General features: G+C 42.9%; 1 protein-coding gene across 1 annotated transcript in view; it reads left to right on the top strand.

Annotated features, from left to right (window-relative positions):
• The window catches only part of TDRD1 (tudor domain containing 1), a 2,513,511-nt gene that overhangs the window by 337,602 nt on the left and 2,149,073 nt on the right, over positions 1-26,836 (top strand). Inside the window, exon 5 of the mRNA XM_044055533.1 lies at positions 6,343-6,519. Within this exon, the coding sequence (XP_043911468.1) occupies positions 6,343-6,519 (177 nt within the window). The remainder of the gene's footprint in view (positions 1-6,342; positions 6,520-26,836) is intronic.

The raw sequence follows: 26,836 nt of genomic DNA, 5'->3' as shown, positions 1-26,836 counted from the left end.
ATCCAGAGCTGACTGTCTTGCCTTCTGTGTTTCTGGCAGCCATCTTGTGTTGATAGGGGCCTATCGTCTCTGCTAGTGAGAGTAGTAGGGCTGCTTGGACCTTGTCTGGCACAGGCTGATTGGTGATGAGAGCAGGGGCTAGCAGGATTGGCTAGATTTCTGTTACTAGAATCTTCTATTTTTTGTGGTATTTTAAACCCCACATTTGAGCTGGTTTGGGCTTGTTTGCACATTGTGCATTGCAACCGCACTGTTTTTAAATCCATTGTGAAGTATTCCATGTACAAATTTTCCCTTAGTAACACTTCTGTGATCACCTAGTAGTACTCATCTTAGACTTTCCACCCTTTACCCCCTTAGCTCTGTCTGGCCTCTTTCCCTCAGATTCTGACAAATAATGAATGGACATTTACCTACAGTTTCTCCTGCCAGTCTGGCTGATATGGGCGTCCTGAGACAGTGTAGCAACTGCCTCATGTACACAGACAGCCTTCTACTACTACCATCTAGGAACACAATTTGTGAGAGATGCAGTTGTCTAGTGCTCTCTCCTTCACAAGGCAGTGTATCATCTGGCACTGAGAAGATTGTCAGCACAAACACCACACACACTTACACAACACACACCCATATATGGGGAGGTCCTCAACAAAAACATACCTAAACAAGAGAGACCGCTGTGGCAAAAACACACGTGAACTCCACAGCCCACCACATGTAGTCCACACACCTGTGTCTCTCAGCCACTAAGACCTAACCACAAACCCAACATATTAGTTATAGGACACTCCATTGCAATAAATGCATCATCATCCCTTTTGGAGAGAGTGACATCCCCACAAATTTTCACATTGATAACAAGGTCGTAATCATGCAGACAGTTGTGAGGCACTTGGGTACCCAGGTTGATAAACTGACTTTGGCCACCATATTGTCTCTGTTGTATTGAAAGCTTTCTACATGGCCCAGCTTATTAAGAAGGGTTACCTCATGCAGGGACAAGGAGGTCATAACATCCCTATATTCTTCCCTTATAAGACCCATTATTGAGTACAATACCTCTTTTGGCATGTACTTCACAAAGCACATGAAGCAGTTGAAGAGACTACAGAGGTTTCTCACCAAGAGAATCCAGGGCGTCAAACCCCTCTACCTTACACAGGCTAAAAGCCCTGTCCCTCTACTCAGAGGTGACCCCTGTCTGCCATACAAAGCAATCTCAGACCCCACCTTTATGGGAGTGCTGCATATCTGCAAGTTACATTTAACTTGAGTAACCCGCACGCGCGACCTCACCCTGGTCTGTGACATCAATAGGACTTGTTGGCGGGACAGATTTGTGTTTCAGAGACTCCCCCTTCTGTGGAATAGACTCCCTCTACACATCAAGCAGATTACCTCATTAACCCTTTTTAAGCGCATCCTGGATAAATGGATGGGGAACAGAAACTACACCCCTGGTATTCCACCTGTGTCCCTGCTGGACAGGGGCATTGGGTGCTGACTTGTCAGAACATGGGCTAAATTCTTGGCTAGGCTTGTAAAGACCTCAGGGCCAGTAGCTTAGTAACTTCCTGTGGTTACCAGAATTACTTGTTCTGAAGATTTAATCTTTTCCTGTGATATAATTAGGACATGCTGGAGAGACAGGTATGTATTGCAAAGACTTCCCCTGCTATGCAACAGCCTGCCATCCGTGTGAAGCAGCGTTCCTCCATAAACTAATTAAAGTGCAACTTGGACAATTTGATTGGGAGCAGGAAATTATTCCATTGTTTGACACTATGGACATAGTCAGCCTGCCAAGCCCGTATTTACATTTGTCAAGGGTACCAGAACTTGTCAGAGATTTAGGATGCATGGCTAGGCTTAAAAAGGCCTTTGTGATGGTTACCCTAGTAAACACCTATGAACCAAAGTGATGGCCATTAGTGGGTGGGATTTGAGAAAGTAGCGATTATGTAATATTTGGAGTATGCATCTTTTAGAAGTTTTTTTTTTTTAATGTTAAGACTCCCCAAGTAGTTGTGTTTTTGTAACTCTCTTGCCCACTGTACTGCCTGCCAGTCATCAGACCCTGTCTGTTGACATTACTACGCAAGAGTTAACCGAGCAGTGTGTTGTCATTTAGGGAGCCTTTAGCATGGTGGCACTTTTCTCTTGTCTGGCCCTTGCATGCACCTCAAGAGTGCAGGTATGTCCTTCATTCATTTACTATCAAAAAGTTAAGTGTTTCTGACATGTGTAAAGGCTTATAATAATTTGTGCCACAGTGTTACCCTGTGTTCCTAATTTAAGTTATCTGTGTTGTAATAAAAAGCTTCATTTATTTATTTTTTATTTATTTATTTTTTTTATATTTGTTGACTGGGAGTGTCCGATTGAGCAGAAGCCCTTTTTCAGCAGAGGCCTGGGGAGAAAAGCTGGACAATAACATGAGTGATTAATAAAGGCAAACAATATCCAAATACATAAGTAAATACAATATAGTAATAAAAGATTAACAGTTTTCAAGAACAGAACTTGAGTGAGTACAGTGCAGTAAGGAGAAACTGTACAAGCAATCTTTATGTTAAAAGTTAAGTCTGTGTATGGTTAACCATAGATGTATTTGAGACAGGCTGTAGCTAAGAATATTTAATCGAAGTAGTGTGTTAGCAAATTCCTTTTACTTGAAAATGGATATCACATCAGAGAAGAACAATTAAGAGAGAGATTATTGCTAGTCACTCAGTAGATAGCATCAGTCAGCTGAGGAAACAAAATGACTGTGTACAGCTTCAGTATAGTCTAGGTTAGTAGTGTCAGTGAAGTTGGAGATTGGCTAGCAGTTACAGTAACAAGTTGAGGTGTTAAGTAGATGTTGTCTGAGGCCCTTTTTGAATTCATGTGAAGTGGCTATTTTTCAGATGTCATGGGGAGATTTGTTCAGTTTACGGCATGGAAGGAGCTATACAGGTTTTGGCCAATGTGTTTTTTGGGGCTTAAAATTACCAGGTAATGTTGGTTGGAGCTCCTGAGGGTTCTAGCTGGAGTAAATGGAGTGACCAAAGAGGAAATTATGGGGCAGGCGGTGAGTGTATAGATAATGAAGTGAATGAATGTTGTGAGAGCTGAAGTTGGCAGGGGAAATCAAGCCAGTTTAAGGCTGAGTGAGAAACTGCGATGAGAATTTGTGGCCTGGTTAGCAGCAAACCATGCTATTTTGTTGTAGGTATTTCCTAGTTTTGCTTGCAGAAACGTCTGCAGATTGGTTAAAGTTTGAGAGGAGACTGGGGAGAAGATAGGCATGTGCTAGTGAGACTTTAGAGTCTTGGGTAAGGAACTTTTTATTTCTGTAGAGTAGTCATAGTTTTTGGTGAACTTTATGCAGTGATGGACATGGAGGTCGAATTTGAGTTGGTCATCGATAATAGCTCCTAGGAGTTTAGTTTGTGGTTCAATGCTGATTATGTCAGGTGGTGATAGAGAGGGTACTTTTTTGGAGTGTGAAGGACATAGGGAGGAATAGAATAAGTTTTGTCTTTTTGGATTTAAAATAAGTTGGTTGTTGGTGAGCCATTTTTCAAAGGAAGTTTGGGTGAGGGTGTGCAGATTAGAGATGGTAGAGTCGTCTACTGCATAATGTATTAAAGTAGAGAGAGGACAAGATGTAGAGAGATGGTTTGTGAAGATGTTGGAGATGTTGAAGAGCAGTGAGCCTAGGATGGCTCCTTGAGGGACTCCCTTATTTATAGGAAAGAAGGGAGATAGAGAGGAGAGCCATTTAACAGATTTGTTGCTGGGTGGAGAGGTAGCTGTAGAACCAGGAGATGGTTGAGAGAGGTTGAGGTCAGATACTTTGGAAAGCAGGATGAAGTGAGAGTATTAGAGGGTTTAGAGAGGTTGAGGAAGAGACAGGAGACCAGTTTGTTGTTTCTAGCAAGTAATGTGGAGTGGGAAAAGGAGATTAGAGCTGAAGAGGTACTGTGATTAGGATGAAATCCATGTTGGGTAGGGGTGAGTAGGTTTTCAGCTAGCAAATGGTCCAGGATTTAATTGTGAACACATTTTTCCAGTATCTTTGACATGGGGGATAATATAGCTATGGAGCAGTAGTTAGCAAATTGAGTAGAGTTGCTTCCTTTGTGAATTGGCACAATAAAGAACTGTTTCCATAGTGAGGGGGGACAGTAGATTCAGATAGAGTGGTTGATGAGTATGGATATGGCTTGGCCTATGGAGTTGGCAGCAAATCTAAGAAAGAGTAGAGGTAGGTTATCTACAGAAGAACAGTGTTTGAATTTATAAAGGAGGTGTTTAATGTAGCTTGTAGGTACAGATATGAGTGAAAAGTTGTTTTGGTTAGAACCTGGGGGGGCAATATAGTTACAGGAGTTACTGTTGGTAAAAACTAACACCAAATATTAACTCCCATAACTATATCACCCCCCCCCCCAATCAGTGAAGTAGGTATTAAGTAAGGTGGCAGTTTCAAGGGGAGTATTGTGTGGACAGGAGTTAGGAGTATTTAGGTTAACTGGTGAAGGATTTTATTGATAGTGTTCTAGAATTTGGGGGGGGGGTTGTTTTGGCAAGATGTTTGTGGTTTTAGGTGAAATTTTTTCTTGTCAAAGTAGACTCTCTTTTGGAGAGGTTCAGAAGTTCTTGGTAGGTTTAGACGTGAATGGGGTATTTGGTCATTGTCTAGAATTTCCAGGCTTTGTCTCTTTCTAACATGAGTTCAAGTGGCCTGGAATAGTCAGGGTGAGTAGTATGATTTTACTCTTACTTTTTGGATGGGGGCGAGTGAGTTGAGTATGTTGAGAAAGAAAAGACCAGTTAAAAGAGGAGAACATATTGCAGGGAGAAAGTTAGTGAGGCTTCGGCATTCTTTGAATTTTTTGTGGTCTTTGAAGTACGGGTGAGTATCTCTGGACACAGATTGGAGAATGGTTCACTGATTGAGTCGAGGAGAGTTTCTGGGTGGTGGTATAGGTAAGGATTTGGAGACAAGTTTCCAGTCTGTGATTAAAGATGTGTTGGTTGGCTTGTTAAGGTGTGTGGGCTTGATAAGTTGAGGGAAGCCATGGAGATGGATGAAAGAGCAGGGTGCTTTTGAAATAAGTGGTAGCCAATTTATATTGACATCTCCTAGCAGGGTGGTTTAATTAGTTATGTTATGGGAGAGCCTTGCTAGAGTTTGTTCTAATAATGGAATGTTGTCACTGGGTGGTATGTAGATAGCTGCAGTTGTTAAGGTGTTATAGACATTGAGCTTAAGATTTGCAGTTAGAAGTTCCACAGGATGGAAAGAAGGGGGTGGGTTTAGTATAGGGGGCTGATTCAGTTGATCAACGAACAGAATGGCATTGCCTCACCTTTTTGTTAGGACGGTCTAGGTGAAGAGTGTTAACCAAGGGGGAGGAATTCTGGGTCAAGAATATTAGTTTTGAGCCAGGTTTCAGTTATGGTGATTGTCAGGGGTGTAGTGGGCTGTCCAAGCATGGAATTCACAATTTTTTTTCATGATGGTACGAATGTTGAGAGAGAAAAAGCTAAGGTCTTGGGAGAGTTTGGGTAATTGTTTGGAGGCTGTATGCTAGCATTGGTATTAGAGAGGTTAGAGATGGGTCCACGGTTAGGGTGAATGTCTCCAGAGAGGAGGAGGAAAATGTAGGAATTTGTTAAAGCAGGGTGTTTTATGTGATGGCGATGTTTTTGCTTAGAGTTAAATGGATTGCTTGTGTAATGTTTAGATACTGTGGAGGAGCCAGTTAGAGGAGCGAAAGAGGGAGGGTGATATGTGGCAGTAGTGTTGGGTTTGGTGGTGTGTGGTGGTGAATGTGGAGGTTGGTGGGGGGTGGAGGGGGTTAATGTGTTGGTGAGAGGAGAGGTAGGATAGTATGAATAGGAGAGTGAGGAGGTAGTTTAAGAAGCATAATGAAAGATGAGAGGTGAAGTAGGGGAGGGGTGCTTTAGTGAGTGACTTTTTACTGCCAACATTTCAACTTTTCTGTAGTCTTTAACATCACCTTAGGGGTAGTGTAGTAATACATAGCCCCAGACATTTGCATTGTTCATTCATTAAAGTCTGTGGACAACACAACATTATCTCTAATCTTACAGTGAGTAAAATTCACTAAAAGTCTTGATGAAATCACTGTAGCTAAAGCACTATTTTATGAAAATGTAAAAACAAGCCATGCAAATTATCAGGCCGCATAATTTGAGTATTAGGTGCAAAATGAATCATGGCACTGTCTGCATTCATGTGCCATGGTGTAGAATGCGTCAGAAACTCTTAATTTTTTTTAAACATTTTACTTGACATGTTAATAGCATTGGTGTTTTTACTTTTAGGTTGGTGTCACAGAAATTGAAAGCCCAGGAAAAATTTTTGTTCAAGTTTGTACTCAAGAGAGCTTTGAATTTCTTAGCAGTCTTGCTATGGCCAAAAGAGGAGTTGCTGAAAATACTTCAAGTGACCAGTATATTCCTGAGATTGGGGAAATTTGTGCTGCCAAATATTCAGATTTTGTAAGTATAACATTTCCAAATAAGTATGACTGTTTTTGTCGAAGTCAGCATATACCTGGATAAGGTGTATTAAATATTTTTTTAACTTGGAAAAGTTTTGGAGATTTTTCATGCTGTCTTTTAAGTAAGTTTTCTGTATTTTCTAACATAAATTGCATATGCTAACTAAGTGTAGTTTGTATGTTCATTGACTTGTCCTGTTGATCCTCTCTTGTTTTTATAGAGGATCTGGCTAGGACATATCTAAGGGGATATTCTTCAGTTGCTCAAGGATTTTGTGGGAGGTGGGGATCACTTATTTCATGTCCTCTTTGATGCTAAAAACAGACTTCATTGCATGTGGGTATGTTTCTCCCCGGGCCTCCACTGAAAATGGGCACTCCTAGGCCCAGTGAACTATCCCAGAAAGCAAATCCAGATGAATAGTGAGCTTTGTTCCCTATCTGAGTGGAATGAAAAAAATAGCAGATCTTTTCCATGTAATAAAGGCTTACCAAACCAACTCATGGGAACTTTGATATGTTCAGTATTCAGCGTCTAAGATGCTAATATTGGGGGTTGTCTTTTTTATAGGAAGATGCTGACGTCTGTGTAGTCACAGAAGCCTGGTTAAGACTACAGTATGTACCCTGGCCCTGAAAGGCTACAAATGCCTTGCACACTTTCAGATGGCAAATTGAAGGTGTGAGAACCAAAGGAACTGGAGTATCTGTCTTCATTAAAGGTAATTACACCTTTAGACTGGTTAGACAAGATAACTCTGGAGTTACTCCAAGCCCAGATTACCGTGGGTAAGACCCCCCCCCCCTCATGTCCTTGCCAGTTACAGGTTCCCCTTCCATGAATCAAGAAGCCCATACAGCTTGTTTAGACCTACTTTGGACAATTAAAGTACAACCTAACACCCTAGTCATGGGTGATTTCAACTATCCCTCCATTAACTGGGAAACTTGTACGATCCCAAACTCACTCGCACAAAATTTCCTGGACTTTAGCTCAAATGCCCTGGAACAAATAGTGCACCACCCTACAAGGGGCTGTAATATTCTAGACTTGTTCCTCACCAGTATGAGTGACCAATGCAGTGTCACAAGTGTAGAGCCTGTACTGGTTAATTCCAATCATAAATTGGCCATTTTTTGAAGTAGCAATAGCAGCAGAACTCCACAAAGGAGAAATCATAAAAAGCTTCACCAAATCTAACTGTACCCTCCTATGGTATGTTATAATCGACTTCCAAGCTCTAGTTTTCACAGATTGCATTGGCAGCTATACTAAGGTGTACATTGATGCCCTGTATATACATTTACACAAATGTGTAGACACAGCCGTGCCTAATAGGATTTAAGAAAGATCCTCAATAAGAATCAAGCCATTCTGGTGGAAGTCTAGCATTAATAGATTATTCAATAAGTGAAAGAAGCTGCCGTCTAAAAATGTAATAGTGAGAACCCAGAACTGAAAGAGCACCCTCCTTGGCCTAAACAAGCAAATAAGACAACTCATAAAATCCTCAAAGAGCAACTATGAGAAACATTTAGCAACGATAGCCAATGATAACCAATAAGGCCTTCTTCAGCTATGTCTCCGACCTAAAAGGCAGGATTCAGATGTGTGCTGAACCAATTGTGGATGGTATTGCACACACTGACCCTGCGGAGATTTCAAACCTGCAAGCAGACGTGTTTGGCAAAACATTCAACCCCCCCCTCCCCCCAGCCCCCTCAAGCATATACTACAAACCATGTCTTCAACATTACTTCCTCCCTGCATCTCCAAAGAGCAAGTCATCAGTGCTGTCTCCAAGACTAAGAACACAGCCTTCATGGGACCAGATGACATTCCGGGCTGGATTCTTAATGTTTTTAAACAAGAGCTAGCTACTCCACTAGGCACCCTGTTCCAACCACAGCTTGAGTACTGGCTTTGACCCCACTCAGTGGAAAACAGCGGCTGTTATCCCCCTCCACAAGGGGTGCTTGGCAACAGACCTGGGTAACTACAGACCCCCAAGTTCAACGAGGCTCATGTAGAAGGCAATGGAACAAATCATCATGCATCTGATGAATAAGAATGTAGGTGACCTCCAAACTCTAGATCCATCCCAGTTTAGTTTTAACAAGGGTAGGTTGTGCCTGCTAACCTGGAGGATGACTTCAAGAATGTGACCAGCGCTATTGACAAAGGCAAAAGCTGTGCGCACAGCCTATCTTGACTTGGCCAAGGCCTTCAACACAGTTCCACATTTGAGCATCATTGGCAAACTAACCCAAGTTGAATGTCAACTCCTAGGTTGTCAGGTAGGTTGCAGACTGGCTCACAGATTGACGGCACTCAAAGTGAGAGAGTTCATCTCTACCAGCAGACCTGTCACCAGTGGGATCCCACAAGGGTCAATGCTGTGGCCCCCGTTTGTAAGACATATACTTAGAAGAAAATGGAAGGGCTGTGGCTAACCAAGTTTGAGGATAACTGCATATTAGTTGCTATCATTGAATTCCCGAGTGATGTCCGCATACTTCAAAAGGGGCTTACACAGGCTGATGAACTGTGCCAAAGCCGTGGTCTTAAACTAAATGTTGAAAAATCCATCATCATTCTCTTTGGTAAAAACAATGTCCCTGGTGATTATAAAATTAAACAATAATACCCTAATTACCAATTCTGTAGTGAGAGACCTGGGAACACAAGATGACTGTGACTTCATCTTCGACCACCATGGGTCTACTGTGGTGAGGAAGGCATTCTAGGTCACTCACCTGATTTAACAAAAGCATCACCTCAAGCAAAAGAGGTTCTAACTCCCCTGTGCTCGTCCCTCATCAGGTCTGTTATTGAATATAATGCTCCCTTTGGTATGTACTGTATCAGACACCTGCAGTAACTTCAGAGACTTCAGCAATTTCCAAGTAAGAAAATTCAGGGTCACCAGCATGTCTTATATGGGCAGACTGAAGTCGCTGTCACTGTACTCAGCGTATAGATTACGCAGAGGCAACTTATGTCTGGCTTGCATGGCTGTGTCTGATCCAAATCTTATAAAAATGTTGCACATCCTTAAGTCAGATGGGACTAGACACCTTTTCCAGAAACCTCAGTCTAGCCTGCGACATGAATAGGACCTGCTGGAGAGACATTTACGCCTCTCAGAGGTTGCCACTTCTCTGGAATAGGCTTCCAATCCATGTGAAGCAGAGCACATCCATGACCCTTGAGCGCAACCTGGACGACTGGATGGGAAACTGTAAATTTTTACCAGGGATTGCCCCTGCTTCTGTCCTGGACATGGGCAATCCTTGGTAGAAAAATCTTGGGCATAGATATTTCACATCTAGTATTATACTGGGATTTAATCACAAGGCTTGTAAAGACCCTCTGGTCAATAGCCTAGTAACATCCTATGTACCTGTGAACCTATACTAACTGAGAGGAACAAAAGTTGTACCTGGATCAGACATCTTTACCATTCTGTTCTGCTTTTTATATTGAGGCCATAACAGAAATTTGCACTGGGTAGTAAAGGTTAATTTACCTTTATTAATTCATTGCAATAATCTTTCTGGTGTAGTAGGGTAGCAACCTGTAGCATTTCCTATTAATGTACCTGGTTATGTTTAACAGTCTAAAGATGTTAATGTGTCTTCTTTAGGTTCTCCGAATTGATTGCCTCTAGGAACCATTGTTCTACTTTGGTAGCAATCCTAACTGCCAGCTGCCCCCAACTTCATGGTGAGCCCCTGACACTGACTAGGGGAAAGTAATGAGGGTAATGTTCAGAGGTAAATCCCTGACTACTGCCCAGATGACCCAAGGTTGATTTGACTTGGTTATTTTGGGTCTAACTGTGGGATGAGAGGGGTGAAGGCAGCTGCTCAAACTGCCACTTCTCCTCAGAGGAGGGGCAGTGATACAAGGAGTGCGCTGTGGGCTGACTAAGCCACCAGTGGGTGCTAACCATGATCGCATGTGTGTGGAAGTTCACATTCAGAAGGGTAGGTCATATAATGGGTGACTTTGATGCTGCTTGCTCTTTCTCTCCTCGGATGGTAGGAGTAGGCTTATCAAAAATACGTCTTAGCTGTGATACTGGGGAGAACACTGTGCATGCCAGTTGCTGCTTTGAATGATGGATCCTCAGCCTGGACTTCCCTCATCTTCGCTCAGAGTGAAATTTTAGCAAAGGAATAAATAGACGCTTAGTACTGGTGGAGAGACTAGATGGTCTACAGACACAGGAGCAATAATGACAGTGGGAAAGAAGTCATGAGGTGCCTTAAAGGTCTGAGTTTTGAGGTAAGGCCTTGAACTGAAAACAACTGGACAGCGATTCATTGTGAGGGATTTTTCTCCTGTCATACTTGGATGTTTATATGCATATATTTTTACTGGAGTTCATCCTCCTCTCTTTGGAGAAGTTGGGGGATAAAACATGATTAAGAATTTTATTTTTGTGTGACTGCTTTGTTTTACGAACTTTTTAAAATTGGATGAATGGGTGTGATGATACTTGCCTGTTAGTTTATTCATATAATTTATTTTAATTCACTGAGCTGTGATAAAAATGCTAACTTTTTTACCTTATTTGCTTGCAGAAACATCTCGCAAAGTGTGTTTGCTGCAGATTCAGTGCTTGAGCATCGTTCCCACTGCTGCAGTAGCCTTCAATCCATATAGGTTATTTCCCTTCCCAGGAAAGAGCAACCGGCCAGATTCACAAACCTCTGTGTCCATCCCCGCCCTGACCCCATCAGGTCTGGAGAGCTTAGTTAGTACAACCCGTCTCTTGCTTGCTCCTTCTCCAGTTGGAACTGTGGTATCGGTGTTGTCTGATCCAAAGGTTCCGGAGTCGTTCACATTGGATCTAAAGATGCAGATAATCTTCGACTGTGGTGGTGTCTCCGAGTGGACCGGCTCAAAATGCCTTGCAGCCAGATGACTTATTGAACTGTAGCATCGGCGCTGGAACTAAGGTCAGCCTCCCTGTTTGAGTGCTCTGCCTTCGAGAAGGAGGGAGCTTGCAGCCTGTAAGCATGTTCTTTGGAGTTGTCAGTTTCCTTCTCTCATAGGCATTCAGTGTTGGATGTAGTGGAGAGAGCTTTCTCTATCCCTAGAGCTCAAACTTTTCCACCATCTTCAGCTTAGAACACACTAGCCCATTTGTCTCTGCATCTTGAGCTTCAAACAACCTTACCACCAAGATGTCCAGCTCACATTAGCCACCAGGATACTGATCAGTGTGTACTGATTTCTTCCGACACTTCTCTGGAGCATCCCACTAAAGTTCCAAGGAAGAAAAAGTGCAAAAGGAGGCACATAGACTCTCCTAAACAATCAGTCACTAAAGATACCGACTTTGATGAAGGGGAAGGGTCCTGAAGATCACCACCCAAACACATCTCATTTGGAGAGATTCTGGAACTCCTAAAAGAAAGGGGTGGTTGGTCTCCCATCAGCCCTTCCCAAGAGGAGTCTGTATTCTTGGAGGCTTTTGGTGCTGACCTTTCTACCTCCTGGTTGACTCCGCCTATTGATGAACTTATTGATTTAGTTTCCCAGCAGGCATGGCAGGACCCTGATACCATTGAACCAATACCCAAGAGACCAGACAAGACCCTGGCACCACCTAAGGACAGAATCCATTGAAACAGTTGATGCCATGGTCATAGTGGCAGCCAAGAAGGAACTACCAGAACAGCAGAGTTTCACTGTCCACCCACCCACCCATCCAACAGGGAGTCTCGGGCATTGGACAGATTTGGGAAGCATGTTTATGCTTGAGTGGCCTTTGCCCTTAGATCACTGAACTATCTAATGATACACTTCACAAGACTCCAGAGGGATTTGATTAAAGAGCTTACTAAATCCCAACGTGGGACCATAGGTTCATAGGTTTTTACTAGGCTTACGACCACAAGGGCCTTTTTAAGCCTAGCCATGCATCCTAAATCTTTGACAAGTTCTGATGCCCTTGATAAGTGTAAGCATGGGCCTGGGAGATGAAACATTTACAGGTTCCCTGTTTGAATCACCGACATCGGTGCCAAACCAGGGATGAATTTCCGGTTTCCCATCCAGTTGTCCAAGCTGCACTTGAATTGGATTAGGGAGGAACTCTGCTTCACATGGATAGGGAGCCTGTTCCATAGATTGGGTAGTCTCTGAGATACATACCTATCTCTTCAGCAGGTCCTATTTATATCACAGGCAAGGTTTAAGTCTTTAGAATGGATAATTCCGGTACTGTTTGTTTTGTGGATATGCAGGAGATCCATCAGAGTGGGGTTTGACAGTGCCCTGTATGCCAGGCATAGATCTCCCTTCAAAAGCCTGTGGGAGACAGAATACAGGGATAGAGCCTTGAGGTGGTCTGCATAGGACATATTACTTCCTGTATTATTTTGGTGAGGAACCTCTGTGGACGTTCGTTGTTGGATATGCATGGTTAGGTACATACCAAAGGGAACATTGTACTCAATGATAGCTCTGATGAATACCAAATACAGTGGAACAGTGACTGCCTTGGACTTAGATGCCATACCATATTCTCTGAGACAGAGAGCTCTGTTGCCTTGCAGTTGGCTACCCTTCAGTCCAATTTATCCATGAGGCTTATTTCTCAAGCAACAGAAGGTACCTCACGGTTGGCATGTTCAAGTATTTCCATCAGGTGGCTTGCCTGTTTGCGCTTTTGTGACTTTGCAGAACCTTCAGAGCTTCCTTCGTCAGCGCTCTTTTGATGTAAGTTCTGTGTTTGGCCCCAAAGTGAAGGATATACTCTGCAGGTGTGAGCAAGAAGGTAAAACCCTGTCTGCTGTGGGCAGAAATTTTTTGATCCCTCAGTGATCCTTTTCTAGGATTAAACCAGGTGGCCAGATGGTGTGGTTCAGGAAATCTTAGGGTCCCTTCCAAGAGCCCCATGGAAATATTTCCTCAGAGGCAGAGGAGGGAGTTCTAATGGAAGACACCACCTTTGTGGCAGAGGGGGGTCCACAGACCTAAGGATCGAGAGATTCCTTCTCTGACGGACCCTACCAGTGTTCCTGAGAGGAGGCCCAACTGTGCGTATCTGGAGGTGGTCAGGGGTCATCTATCCTCTGCACCAGAGAGCCTGGTTAAAAATTACAAAAGATGCATGGGTGCAGAGGTTGATATCCAGAGGTTATATCCTACCATTTTCCCCATCCACCTCTTGTAGTAACAAAGAATATCCCCAGTGTTCCACCCAGAGGGGGGCAGCAGCACTGGAAAAAAAACTGTTAAGTCATCCAAGAGGTCCTCCCACACCAGAAGGAGTCCGGAACCTACTCTATTATTTTTAGTGCTAAAGAAAAGGGACTGGAGACCAATTTTAGATCTCAACAATCTGAAAAGGTTAGTTCAGCACACAAATTTTCGGATGGTCGTGGTTCAGTTCAATCTGTTCTGTTTTTCTGCCTCAGGTTGATTGGATGTGCTCAGTAGATCTTCAGGATGCATACAGTCATATCAAGATGAACAGATGTTCCAGGAGATATTTATGCTTCTGGATGGGAGCCAGTCATTACCATTTCAGAGCTTTGACATTTGATCTTTCCACAGTCCCCAAAGTGTTCACTAAGTGTATAGCAATAGTGACAGCTCACTTGAGACTGCAAGGATTCCAAGTGTTTCCATATCTAGATGACTGGCTCACCACCGCTTCGACTAGACATCAACTGATACAGGCCCGAGATTGTGTATTCCAAATTTGCTCCATCTGGGTATTTCAGTCAACTGCAACAAATCTCATCAGGAACCAACTTGGACATTAGAATTTCATTGGTGCGTCTTTCAACATGATCACACAAACAGCTTCTCTTCCTCTGGAAAGACTTCAGACTATTCCATTCCAGTCAGAAAAATCATCCAAAACTCTTCCCTCAGCTCAATTAATCCTTCAAGCTGTAGCGTCCATATCAGTGGCAGTTATCCTAGTACCATTGTCAAGATGCCACATGAGAATAAGGCGTAGTGGACATTAGCTACTCAGTGGTCCATTCTTCACCATTCTCCGTCCATTCAGATAAAGAGCTCAAGCTTGTAAAACTATCTCCTGTGGTGGGATACAATCACATTAAGTGCAGTACATTGTCCCTTTGTTCTTTCCCAACCCAAGGCCATAGTGACTGTAGCCACCCCCCAGATTGATTGGGGAGGGCATTTCCTGGGAAGAACAGTCTAAGGTACATGGTCTGTCAAAGAGGCCAACATGCATATCAGTGTCCTGGAGATGAGCTGTCCTCCTAGCATTGCAGGCCTTCCAAGACTCACCCCTCATTGGGACTATTGTGATTCAAACAGGCAGTATGTCTGTGGTCTTGTACGTCCGCAAACCTTGGGAAACCAAATCTTACCCTGTGTGTTTTGAAGCTTTGAGTATGGCAGTGGGTGATCTCATCTTAACAGTTTCTGATAGCAACACACATTCCGGGGAAGTCCTGGTGTTATTGTAGACAAGTTAAACAGGTCCATTTTGATGCCTCATGAGTGGTCTCTCAATATGAAGGTGGCAGAGAGGATTTTCCATTGGTGGGGTCAGCCATGCTGCAATATTTTCCCCATCTCCTTCCAACGCATGCAGGTAGGTTCTTTGCCCTCATCCCCCCATCGTGGGAGTCACCAAGTGATGCTGTACTTCACAGATGGCATCCTTTATGCTTATCCCTCATTACCTCTAATCTCCAAATTTCTTCAGAAAGCATCTCGATTGAAGACCATGGTAATACTCATTGCCCCTTAGTGGCTTCATCAGGTTTGTTTTCCCTCTCTTTGGCCTCATGTTCTTTGTCCCCCTTGGATTCTGGATCCAACTCCATACCATCTGTCTCACCTGACAGATTTGTTTCATCCAGATCTTCCGGACCTGAAATTGACCACATGGTTTCTCCACTTCCATTGATTGCTAGACATCTGAAGCTGTTTTCTTTGTTTGATCATCTATATATATATATATATATATATATATATATATATATATATATATATATATATATATAAAATATATATTTTTTTTTAATCATCTCACAAAAGTGTCCACCAGAAAATTTGTGTTTTGGGCACAACAGAATCGACTAGATCCCTTGTCTGCTCCTGTCTCTAACGTTCTACAATTTCTAGCATCAATTTTCAGAGGAGGAGCTAGCTCTTCTACCGTTAGTGGAATTAGCTGCCATCTCCAGCTTTCATGTCGGAATAGATGATTCATCTCTAGCATCTTCCAAACTTTGTTGAGCCTTTCTAAGAGGAATGCTTTTAAGATCTCCTATTTAAAAACCAAGTCTTCCGTGGAATTTAAATGTAGCGTTGCAGGCTCTAACCCAGTCTCCATCTGAACCTTCAGCTAAGACTGAAACTAAAGTATTTAATTCAGAAAACTATATTTTAGTAGCAATTAACTCTGCCAGAAGGGTTTCTGAATTGCAGGCCTTTTCTTCTAAGCCTCCTTACTTGATTTTCCATAAAGACAGCATATCCTTAAGATCCCAACCCTTCCTTTCTTCCTGTGGTGGTATCAGAATCTAATATGAATCAAACCATCAACCTACTAGTATTTTTTTCAAAATGTTTCCAGTAAAGGGGAGTATATATTGCATCATTTGGACTTTAACAGACAGTTACGTTTTTACTTGCGTAGAAGGAAAGAGTTTAGGAAAACACAATTGTTTGTATCTTTTCAGGTTTCAAAATTGGGCTTACTTTCAAAAGTAGCATTAGCCAAATGGTTAACTAATTGTATTATTTGTAATAAACTGGGCTTATCCTTACCCAAACCACCAAGAGCAGATTCCACAAGATCCATGGCTGCTGCTCCAGCTTTTCTGTCTAGAGCTTCTCCAGATATTTGTGTAGTTGTAACTTGGGGTTGATCTTTATACTTGTATTGCTTATTACAATTTAGATGTGGTCTCTAGGGGTAGAACAGCCTTTGGTTCAACAGTACTGTGGAATATCCTTCCTTAGAGCCCTCCCATAGTTTAGGTAGCTGGGGACTGTGTCCCTGTAGTTGAGGAACAAGTGAAAATTGACATGTGGTAAAGAAGTTATGTATTCAACATTCCATCTGTGTTGTCCATTTTCATTCTTCCTCAATCACCCTCCCACCAACACCCACCTAGTCATCCTTTTGGAAGGATCAAAGATGCTGAAGGAACATTTTCTTTCTTTGGGTCTCAGTTTATTGCTGATTAGTTTGGTATTTTATTCCTTTGCAGTGCTGTATGGATATGAAGGGCAGCGACCAAGATCTGAGGTATGTTAGGATCTAGGGGATTGTGGGAGAGGGAGGAACTGGACAGCTTTCAGTGATACACAAGCTAGTAGACGTGGCCGAGATGGATCAGAGGATCGGATCTGAACCCAAGAGTTGTTGAATGAAAATGGACAGCACAGATGGTATACTGTGGTGAGTAGATACCTTTTTTCCTTCGTATGACTCTTTTTACCTGTCAGGCTTTGTCTGGTGTAGGCATAGATTCATAGGTTAGAACTAGGCTAACTGCCCTTGTAGACCATTGTTAGCCTAGCTAATGTATCCCATGTGAGAATCAAACCCTGCACCTTGTGTCTTTAAGGTAAACACCTTAATCATTATGCCAAACCCCCCCCCCCCCCAAGTTTGTGGTCCTTTCGGTCACCACAAGCCAGGGATTAGCCACATCCTCTTCAGCTGTTCCAACTTGAAGACTGGCATGGGAAAACCATCTTTTGTATTGCTGGGAGACTCTCTGAAACTTTCATCATGGGGTAACTGAGGCAAGAGACCATCAGTATGGTCAGAAGTATCGTCAAGATGGTTTCCTTTTACAGCAACTCCTGTAAAGAAAAAAACAAGTTAACTTGTGATAAACATTATTTAATTGCATTTAAGAAAGATGGTTTGTGTTCTTTCAGCAAGGCATGCATTACAGGCTATGAATCCTGGTGTCCAGAATCCATTACAGGTGGGCTTCCCTGTAAAGAAATTCCTGAGGAAAATGGATCTGATGATAACGACAAAGCTAGGACTTCTACAGATTCACAAGCCCAATGCTCTTGACTGTGAGGAAAATATTGATTCTTACCCTGTTCTGGAAGAATTTTCTTTTACTCAGACCATAGTTAGGATGAATAAGGAATTTTCATAGGAACAAAAATGGCTTTCCAAGCCCTAGGGTTGATCTTTGCTATGACTACCTTGATACCTACTGCTCGCCTTCACATGCGAATCCTCCAGTGGATTCTGGCAGTACAGTTGTCCACTGTTTGTCTGCCTTTGCAACATCCTTTAAAACTGTTTCGAATCTGCAAGGACTCCCTGCTTTGGTGGACTCAGCTCATTGAGATTTGTCAAGGACATTCCTCTATCCCGCCTACCCCAGCTGCCACATTGACTATTGATGCCTCCCATTTGGTGTGGAGGTGGGAGCATTTCTTAGGAAGGACTGTTCAAGGCACATAGTCCCCAGAAGAGACCAGTTTGTATATAAATATCCTAGAAATTAGCAGTTCTTTTAGGGTTGCAGGCCTTTCAGACCTCTCTTCCTCTAGGGACAATTGCTATCCAGACAGACAACATGTAAGTAGTTTGGTATATCAGCAAATAAGGGGGAACCAGATCGTAACCCCTTTGCTGAAAAGAAATGAATGTCTGGCAATGGGCAATCTCTTCCATCCACTGTCTGAAAGCAATGCACATACTGGATGTAGATCAGTATGTGTGTATGTATCTTTAAGAAGCTATCTAGTGGCTTGCACAAGTGTATAAAATACTAAGCACATGCAAGCCTGACTGCCATTTTGTAGTAAATTGTTGAGATGTGAGCATGCATGTAAGGTCTGTCTGTTAATCAATTTGTTTATATTTTATGATGCTGCCATCCATCCTGATATTTCTATTTAATAAAGCATCTAAACGAATTACCCCGCTTGTTCGTCTTCTGTACATAGAGGGACAAGCAAACGTCAGCAGCATGGTTAAAATGACTTGTTGCCAGAAAGAGCTCCAGTTTCTCCAGTTTGAATCCAAGAGGCACCTGGTTATTATTGCAGGAGTATAGAGCAGTGGATCATCCTTACTGCACATATAATTCACAAAACAGGTCAGAAATTAATTTTAGATGTTAAAAATTGCTCAAATAACTTCATTCACAAAATATAAAACAAAGCATACAGAATCTTGGTAATCTTGTTGGCTTTGGAATTGCCCGCCCCTGCTGTAAATCTCTTTTTGCACACTCCTCCTGGACCCATCTCATTTGCTCACTCAACTGATTACAGTGAGATCATATTTTGATTTTGGATACTCCTACCAGTCCCATCTCTTCTGCGGTGTACAGAGAGAGCACTTGGGAAGGGCATTCCCCTATAGTATCTTAGTCTGCTCTGTTTCCTCAGTTTCAAAAAAAAAAACTTTGCACTTCATCTGCCTTTACTGTATTTGTTTTTCTTCCTACTTTATTACCTTATTTTGCTTTTGCCTCTTCTTTTTAAAAGTACTAAATTGAATTTATTCTGCTGCCTTTATTACTGCTTGTTAGTAGCCTGATTAAACTGTAACTGTTATTCTAAGGCCCTTGGTTTAAGCACTTGGGCTTCAAACCAGTTGTTTTACATTAAGAAGGTTTGTGGTCTGCACTGTTGTGGCAGGACAGGTAGCATTCATCCTTCTAAGTTGGGAACTGCTGATTGAAGGCTCAGTGTCTGTTGTAAAAGTGTATTAGTTCTGGGTTAAGAACTTGGGCTTCAGGCCAGTTATTTTACATTAAGAAGGTTTGTGGTCTGCACTCTTGTGGGAGGAGAGGCTAGATTCTGCCCTTCTGAGCTGGGAATTTCTGGTTAAAGGCTTATTGCGCATGCTTACTTGCTAGATTCTGCCCTTCTGAGCTGGGAATTTCTGGTTTAAGGCTTATTGCACATGCTTACTTGAACTGTTTCTTTCTGAAATCGGTACACCTTGTTTGCTGTAGCATAGACTAGATTAAGGCCGACTGGATCTAGCTTTGTTTGTATAACTTGTGCACTGATCCAGGCCATCTTTTTGGAGAAGGTTTTCTGTACCCTAGTGGCAGGACTGTGCAGTTAGAACTTGTCTGATCGAAGACTGCTGGAACAGGGCTCAGTTTTAAGCTTTTTAACTGGTTAATTGGGTAAAGTGTTGTTTTGATTGTATCTGCTCTATTTTTTTTGGGGGGGGAAATATATATATATATATATATATATATATATATATATATATATATATATATGTGTGTGTGTGTATGTATGTGTGTGTATGTATATATACTTGTTTCTCGCCTTTCTTAACTAGTATAGTCCAGTTTTCATTTTATTGCTGAATCCAGGGCTGTTACAAGTTTCTGTGTTGCCATACCTTACTTGGATAGAAGGAAGTTTCTCTGTTCACCTGTGAGGGAGGGGAGCTTTGAGCAGGCTATCTGTCCCTGGAGGAGTGGTTTCAGCCCAGAAGTTAGTAGTTTATTGGCCTTTTTTGGGCTAATTTTGTTTGTATCTGCTCTATTTTTTGAAAAAAAAATTATATACTTGTTTCCCGCCTTTCTGAACTGGTATAGTCCAATTTTTCAGGTTATTGCTGAATCCAGGGCTGGTGTTACAAGTTACTGTGTTGCCATTACCTTACTTGGATAGAAGGAAGTTTCTCTGCCCACCTGTGAGAGAGGGGAGCTTTGAGCAGCCTATCTGTCCCTGGAGGAGTGGTTTCAGCCCAGAAGTTAGTAGTTTACTGGCCATTTTGGGATAATTTCTATCTCTTTCACTTCACTGCTATAAAAACCTCATTTGCACAGTTTTTACGCTTGTATTCCGCTCAGCAAGTGCCTTCCGGGTGTTCTGCAGAGATGTTCTTCATCTCACATTGCTGCAGTCCTTACACTTGGGTAGTCCGCTGTCCTCGGTCGGCCCGAATATCAAAGTATTAGGCTGACGTCGGTCAAGGCGCTTAAGACTGACATCAGGACATCAGGGTACAAATGCGCATGACCGACGTCATATCCTCAGTCTTTTTTGCCGCATGGTCCGATGCAGAAGCAGCGTTGCAAGTGCCGTTCGGCGTTCTGAAATTTTTCGAATTCGGAGTTTTAGACCGAGTCAAAGTTGGCTAAGTACCCCGTTGGGGAATATTTTAGTTTTTTCTTGCCTCAGTGGTTTACCGGATGTCAGAAAAAGTGAATAACTGTATTTCTTGTGGGAAACAGATACCGCATAGAGATTATCATACTTTGTGTATTCCTTGTTTGGGGCCTGAGCACGACGTTGTTGGGTGTCGCTTTTGTGCTAGGTTCAATAAGCGCACTATTAAGCAGAGGTTAGATTGTGCCAGGTTGGTCTTCGGGAAGCGGTGCAATTATAATATGCCGTCGGATGCTCCGACGCCCGCTTCATCGAAGAAGCGCAAAGACAAAGCAGCTAAACCCAGGCAAGAAGAGTCGTCCGTACCGGACGCCGGTTCTTTAGAGGCGTCAGTGGAACCGGTGGTTCCGCCGGAGGCTTCTCTGGAGTCCCAGGGGGAGACTTTGATATTGCAGGATGTGGCCTCTCAGGAGGCAAGTCAGGCTGAAGGGGCTTCTCAGGTTACTGTACTCCCCTCCCTTCCTAGGGTGGTTAGGCCCTCTCCTTCTGTTTCCAAGGCTTCTCCCAGAGGCAGGCCAGGTTTAGCTTCTGTGGGTGTCACTCCTAGTTCTTCAGGATCTGTGCCTAAGAAGCACATGCTTAAAATGGCAGAAGATTTAATTACTTTGATTAGAGGTTCTTTGCCCCCTCCTGATAAGAGGCCTAGGGTGGAACCAGAGTTGGGGAGTTTTGAGCAGTCTTCGGATGTTTCAGAGTCTTCGGCTGAAGACTTGCAGGAGTATTCTCCTTATTCTGATTCTGATGTGGATGATTCTACTCCTTCTGCTTCTCCTCCAGAGGATTTTTCTTTTTCAGAGACTCTTCATTCCATGAGGGAACATTTCAAGTGGGAAGGTCAGGACTTCTCTGATTCCAGGAAAAGGCTTAGGGAATTTTTGCTTTTACCCCAGCATAGGCCTTTGGCTATACCACCTGTTCTGGATGTTGTGGAAGATGTGTTTGCAGAGGCTTCACTTAATCCTGATTCTTTGCCTCCTGCTCCTGTTAAGCCGGACAGGTATTACAGGGTGCCTGAAGCTCATAAATATCTTTACGCGGACCCAGAAACTGTTAGTCAGGGACCTAAGGGCGTCAAGGCCTCTGTTGTAAAAAATCCAGTTCCTCCAGATAAAGAGGCCAGAGCTTTGGATAGATGGGGAAAGAAAGTTTATACTTCTTCCACCTTAGCTATGAGGGCTTTGAATTGCCAGTTTCACATGTTGAAATATCAAAACTATCTTCTGTCTCAATTGAAGTCTAAGGTAGATGCTCTGGCGGAAGGCATTGAGTGTAAAGAATTACAAGATTTGGTACATGTGTCTGAACAGGTGGGTAAGCATTCTTTACAATGTGGTTTTGATGCTGTACAGGCCTCGTCTAGGGTGGCTGCCACTGGGTCAGTTCTTCGCAGGCACGCCTGGCTGAGGGATCAGAATTTATCTGACCATGTTAAGACTAGGATTTTAGATGCTCCTTTGCAGTCTGATGTGTTGTTTGGTTCACCTGTGGAGGCAGTCTTAAAGAAAATGGAAGACAAGGCTAAGTCTATGCAGGCTGTTAAAGATTTTCTGCAAGTTCAGCCTCCGAAGTTTAGTAGGAATTGGCCTGCTTAAGGGGTGGACGTACCCTTCTTATGATTCACAGTCTAGGGGAAGATCTAGACGTGGTAGGGGCAGAGCTCAGGGCTCTTTCAGACCTAGAACAGGGAGTTCACCTGCACAGTCTTCGGCTGAGGGCAGGGGCCAGTCCTTTCGTAAACAGGCCCAATGACCTACCTTTTCAGCTGCCAGAGCCTTCTTGTCTGGCAGCGCCTTTGGGAGGAAGGTTGGCACTCTTCAAAGAAAATTGGAGTTTAATTACCCAGGACAGATGGGTATTGGATATCATACACCAAGGTTACAGGTTTTATTTCCATACCTTGCCTCCTTTCAAAGGCATGCCAGACGTTCCTCCTCAGCAAAGAATAGAAGCTCACAAACAAATTTCTCTGCTGCTTCAAATAGGGGCCATACAGCCGGTCCCTCTGCCAGAAGTGGGCCTAGGATTTTATTCTCGCCTGTTCCTAGTACCAAAGAAGGGGAACATGTGGAGACCAATTTTGGATTTATCTATCCTCAACACTTATCTGGACATTCCCAAGTTCAAAATGTTGACGTTACAACAGCTTTTACCTCTGCTGGGCAAGGATCACTGGATGGTGACTCTGGATCTCAAGGAGGCTTACCTTCATGTTCCTATCAGGCTAAGTTGCAGGAAGTATCTGCGTTTTCGAGCTGGGACTTCTCATTATCAGTTCTCTGCATTGCCCTTTGGCTTATCTACTGCGCCCAGAGTGTTCACGAAGGTTCTGGCTCCAGTGATAGCTTTCTTCAGGCTAAAAGGAATACAGATCTATCCTTATTTGGACGATTGCCTGATTCTGGCCCAAGGAAAGGACGAACTTCTTCATCATCTGGAATATGTGATAGCAGTGCTAAGATGCCTGGGGTATTCTGTGAACGAAATAAAGTCCAGTCTAGTACCCTCTCAGGACATGTGCTTTCTGGGTGTGAGACTGAATACAGCATCCCAGATGGCCTTTTTGACCCCGGACAAACAAAATAATCTTTCCCTTTACTTCCATCAATTGTCTCATCAGTCCAGGCTGACTGCAAGGACAGTCCTTCAAGCCTTGGGGTTCATGGCATCTTGTATTCTGGTGCTTCCCAATGCCAAACTGCATATGAGGAAGCTACAATGGTATCTCAAAAATGTATGGACACAGCACTGCCAAGATATGGACACTGTCATTCAGATAATACCTTGCATTCAAAAGGAATTTTTGTGGTGGGCTCAGGAATGTCACCTAAACAAGGGACTCTGTGACCCGGCCAGAGGCGAGTCAGATTCTAACGACAGATGCCTCAGACAAAGCTTGGGGAGCTCATCTGAATGGAAAGTGGATACAAGACACGTGGCCTGCCAGACTACAACATCTACATATCAACTTGAAGGAGATGTTAGCAGTCCAATTTGCATTAATAGCTTTCAAGGATTTACTTCTTCCAGGGCAGGTGTTGGTTCTAACAGACAACACAACTGTCATGTGGTACATCAACAAGCAAGGGGAACACATTCTTATCCTCTATGCAGACAAGCAATGATTTTGTGGGAGACTGCTCTCAGTTTACAGCTAAATCTTCAGGCAAGGTTTCTGCCGGGAGCACAGAACTCCTTAGCAGATGTGTTGAGCAGACGAATTATGGATCCCCACGAGTGGAAATTGGATCCTCATGTGTTTCAGAAATTGACAGTGTCATGGGGAACTCCAGACATAGATCTGTTCGCTTCTCCACTAAACTACCAGCTGCCAAAGTTTTGCACAAAAAGGTTTCATCCCACAGCTTGGAAAGTGGATGCTCTTTCTTTCAATTGGAGCAATCTTCATGTGTATGCCTTTCCACCTCTGCCTCTCCTCCCAAAGGTACTTCTAAAGGCCAGACAGGACAAGCCAAAGATGATTTTAATAGCTCCAGATTGGCCTCGACAGCACTGGTACCCATTACTGAGAAGTATGGTACGGGAGCCTCCATGGCCTCTGCCTTCGATTCCACACCTGCTGTCTCAGGAGAACAGTCATTTACTCAATGTCAAACTTCACTCTCTTCACCTAACGGCCTGGCATATTCTGTTTTAAACCCTGGAGGGTCTCAGCTTCCACAGCAAGTTTTGAATGTTATTTTGGAGGCCAGAAGGCCTAGTACAAGGAAAGTGTACGCAGATAAATGGAAGAGATTTTTGTTTTGGAGTGCAGCAAAGGAATTTGATGTTTCTAAGCCTAATTTAAGTGTGGCTCTTCAATATCTGACTGAGTTGCTAGACAAAGGTTTGTCCTTCTCTTCTATTAAGGTTCATGCTGCAGCAATTTCTGCTCACTATGACTGTGATCCACCATTGTTTTCTCATCCTTTGTTTAAGCAATTCCTTAGAGGGGCAAAGAATATAAGACCCCCACGTAGAGCTCCTACTCCTGCTTGGGATCTCAATTTTGTGTTGGAGAAACTCACTCTACAACCTTTTGAGCCTGCAGCTACTGCTGAGTTGAAATATTTATCTTGGAAGACTGCTTTTTTGTTGGCCATTACCTCTGCTAGAAGGGTTTCTGAATTACAGGCCCTTATGGCGGTTGAGCCTTTCTTAATTTTCCATAAGGATAGGGTATCTTTACGTACTAATCCTTCCTTTATGCCTAAAGTGGTTTTTAGTGTGGCTTTAAACCAAACTATTCATTTGCCTACTTTTTATGCAAACCCCCAAAATAAAGGGGAAAAGATTTTGCACACTTTGGATATACACAGGCAGTTGCGATATTATTTGAGCAGAACTAAAGGGTTCAGGCAGTCTCAGCAGTTATTTGTTTCATTTGCTTTGGGTTCTCAGGGCAAGCCTGTGTCAAAACAAACTATTTCTAAGTGGATTGGGTTTTGTATTGCTTTCTGTTATTCCCATCATGGTAAGGAGATTCCAGCTGGGATTAGGCCTCATTCCACTAGGGCTACTGCCACTTCTACAGCTTTTTAAGGGGTGGCTACTAAAGATATTTTGGAAGCAGCTACTTGGAGTTCAGTGCATACTTTCTCTAAGCATTACCACCTTCCACTTTACTCTAAATCTAGGGCTGGTTTTGCCACTGCAATTTTACAGGGCATTTTGGCAGCTCCTACTGCTTTATAGTTTTGCCATCCTCCCTTACCTCTGCTTTGGGATTCTACCCAAGTGTAAGGACTGCAGCAATGTGAGATGAAGAACATAGTACAGTTTTGTACCTACCATAAATGTAGATGTTCCAAGATCCACATTGCTGCAGTCCAATTTACCCTCCCTCCTTCCCCTCTGTGGTTAGAGGCGGTTGTGTGGTTTGGGTTGTGAATATTGTGGATATTGTATATATTGTACATATGATTAGTGCAAGGGTGGTTGGTTGTTTTTTGCTGTCTTTTGGTTTTGACCTTTCTTTTTAGGGTCTTCTGACATCTGGGGCAAGAAAAGACTGAGGATATGACGTCGGTCATGCACATTTGTACCCTGACGTCCTGATGTCAGTCTTAAGCGCCTTGACCGACGTCAGCCTAATACTTTGATATTCGGGCCGACCGAGGACAGCGGACTACCCAAGTGTAAGGACTGCAGCAATGTGGATCTTCGAACATCTACATTTATGGTAGGTACAAAACTGTACTTTTACAGCAGCAGAGAGACAAAAGAGTGACTTTGAAGTGATTAAGTATCACTTTTCTACTTTTCTTGCTGTCTTAACTAATTCTGTCTAAAACGCCAGTTTTTTTAGCGAATCTGTGATTTAAAAAGTTTGTTGTTGTATACAACTCCGCTCAGCTCCTCCTGGTGTCCTGCAGAGTGATGCAGGCAACAGAGAGACCCAAGAGAGACTCTTCCAGATTTAAGTATTTTTTTCTTGCTCCTACTGCCTTTTCCCGCCTAAAAAGCGAATTTCTAACTGATCTGTGCTTTCAAAAGTTTAAATTGCATTTGCCTTCTGCTTTTTACAGTTTTTGCACTTGTTTTATATCATTTGAAGTCATTTTTGTATTGTAGAACTGTTATAGGCTGCACACTAAGGTGCACTAGCCTGTTTTTAGCATTTACAGTGTTTTCTGTGTGTTTTTCTGCTGTTTCCTGAAAAAAAAAAAAATTATTTTTTCCCTCCTCTGCTGAACTAGATTAGTCCAGATTTCAGGTTTTGCAGAATTCCAGACTGTGGTATAGTTTCATGTGTTGCCCATATCCTTACTTGGATAGGGGGAAACTTCTCTGTTCACCAGTGAGAGCGGGGAGCTTTGAGCAGCCTATCTGTCCCTGGAGGAGTGGTCTCAGCCCTGAAACTAGTAGTTTGCCTGTTTTGGGTCAATTCCTATCTTTCAGTTTCCCTGCTTTAAAACCCGCATTTGCACGATTTTGCACCAGTATACAACTCTGCACAGCTCCTTGTGGTGTCCTGCAGAGTGATACAGGCAACAGAGAGACTTTTCCAGATTTAAGTATTTTTTTCTTTGTTTTTTTTCTCCGTCTGCCTTTTCCCACCTAACAAGTGAATTTCTAACTGATCTGTGCTTTAAAAAGTTTAAATTTCATTTGCCTTCTGCTTTTTACAGTTTTTGCACTTGTTTTATATCAATTTAAGTCGTTTTTGTATTGTATA

This window comes from Protopterus annectens, chromosome 14.part0 (genome assembly GCF_019279795.1).
Source record: "Protopterus annectens isolate FY-2018-M chromosome 14.part0, PAN1.0, whole genome shotgun sequence".
Classification (NCBI taxonomy): Eukaryota; Metazoa; Chordata; order Ceratodontiformes; family Protopteridae; genus Protopterus; species Protopterus annectens.
Note: the sequence above shows the minus strand (reverse complement) of the source record. Positions and strands in the feature narration are given on the sequence as shown.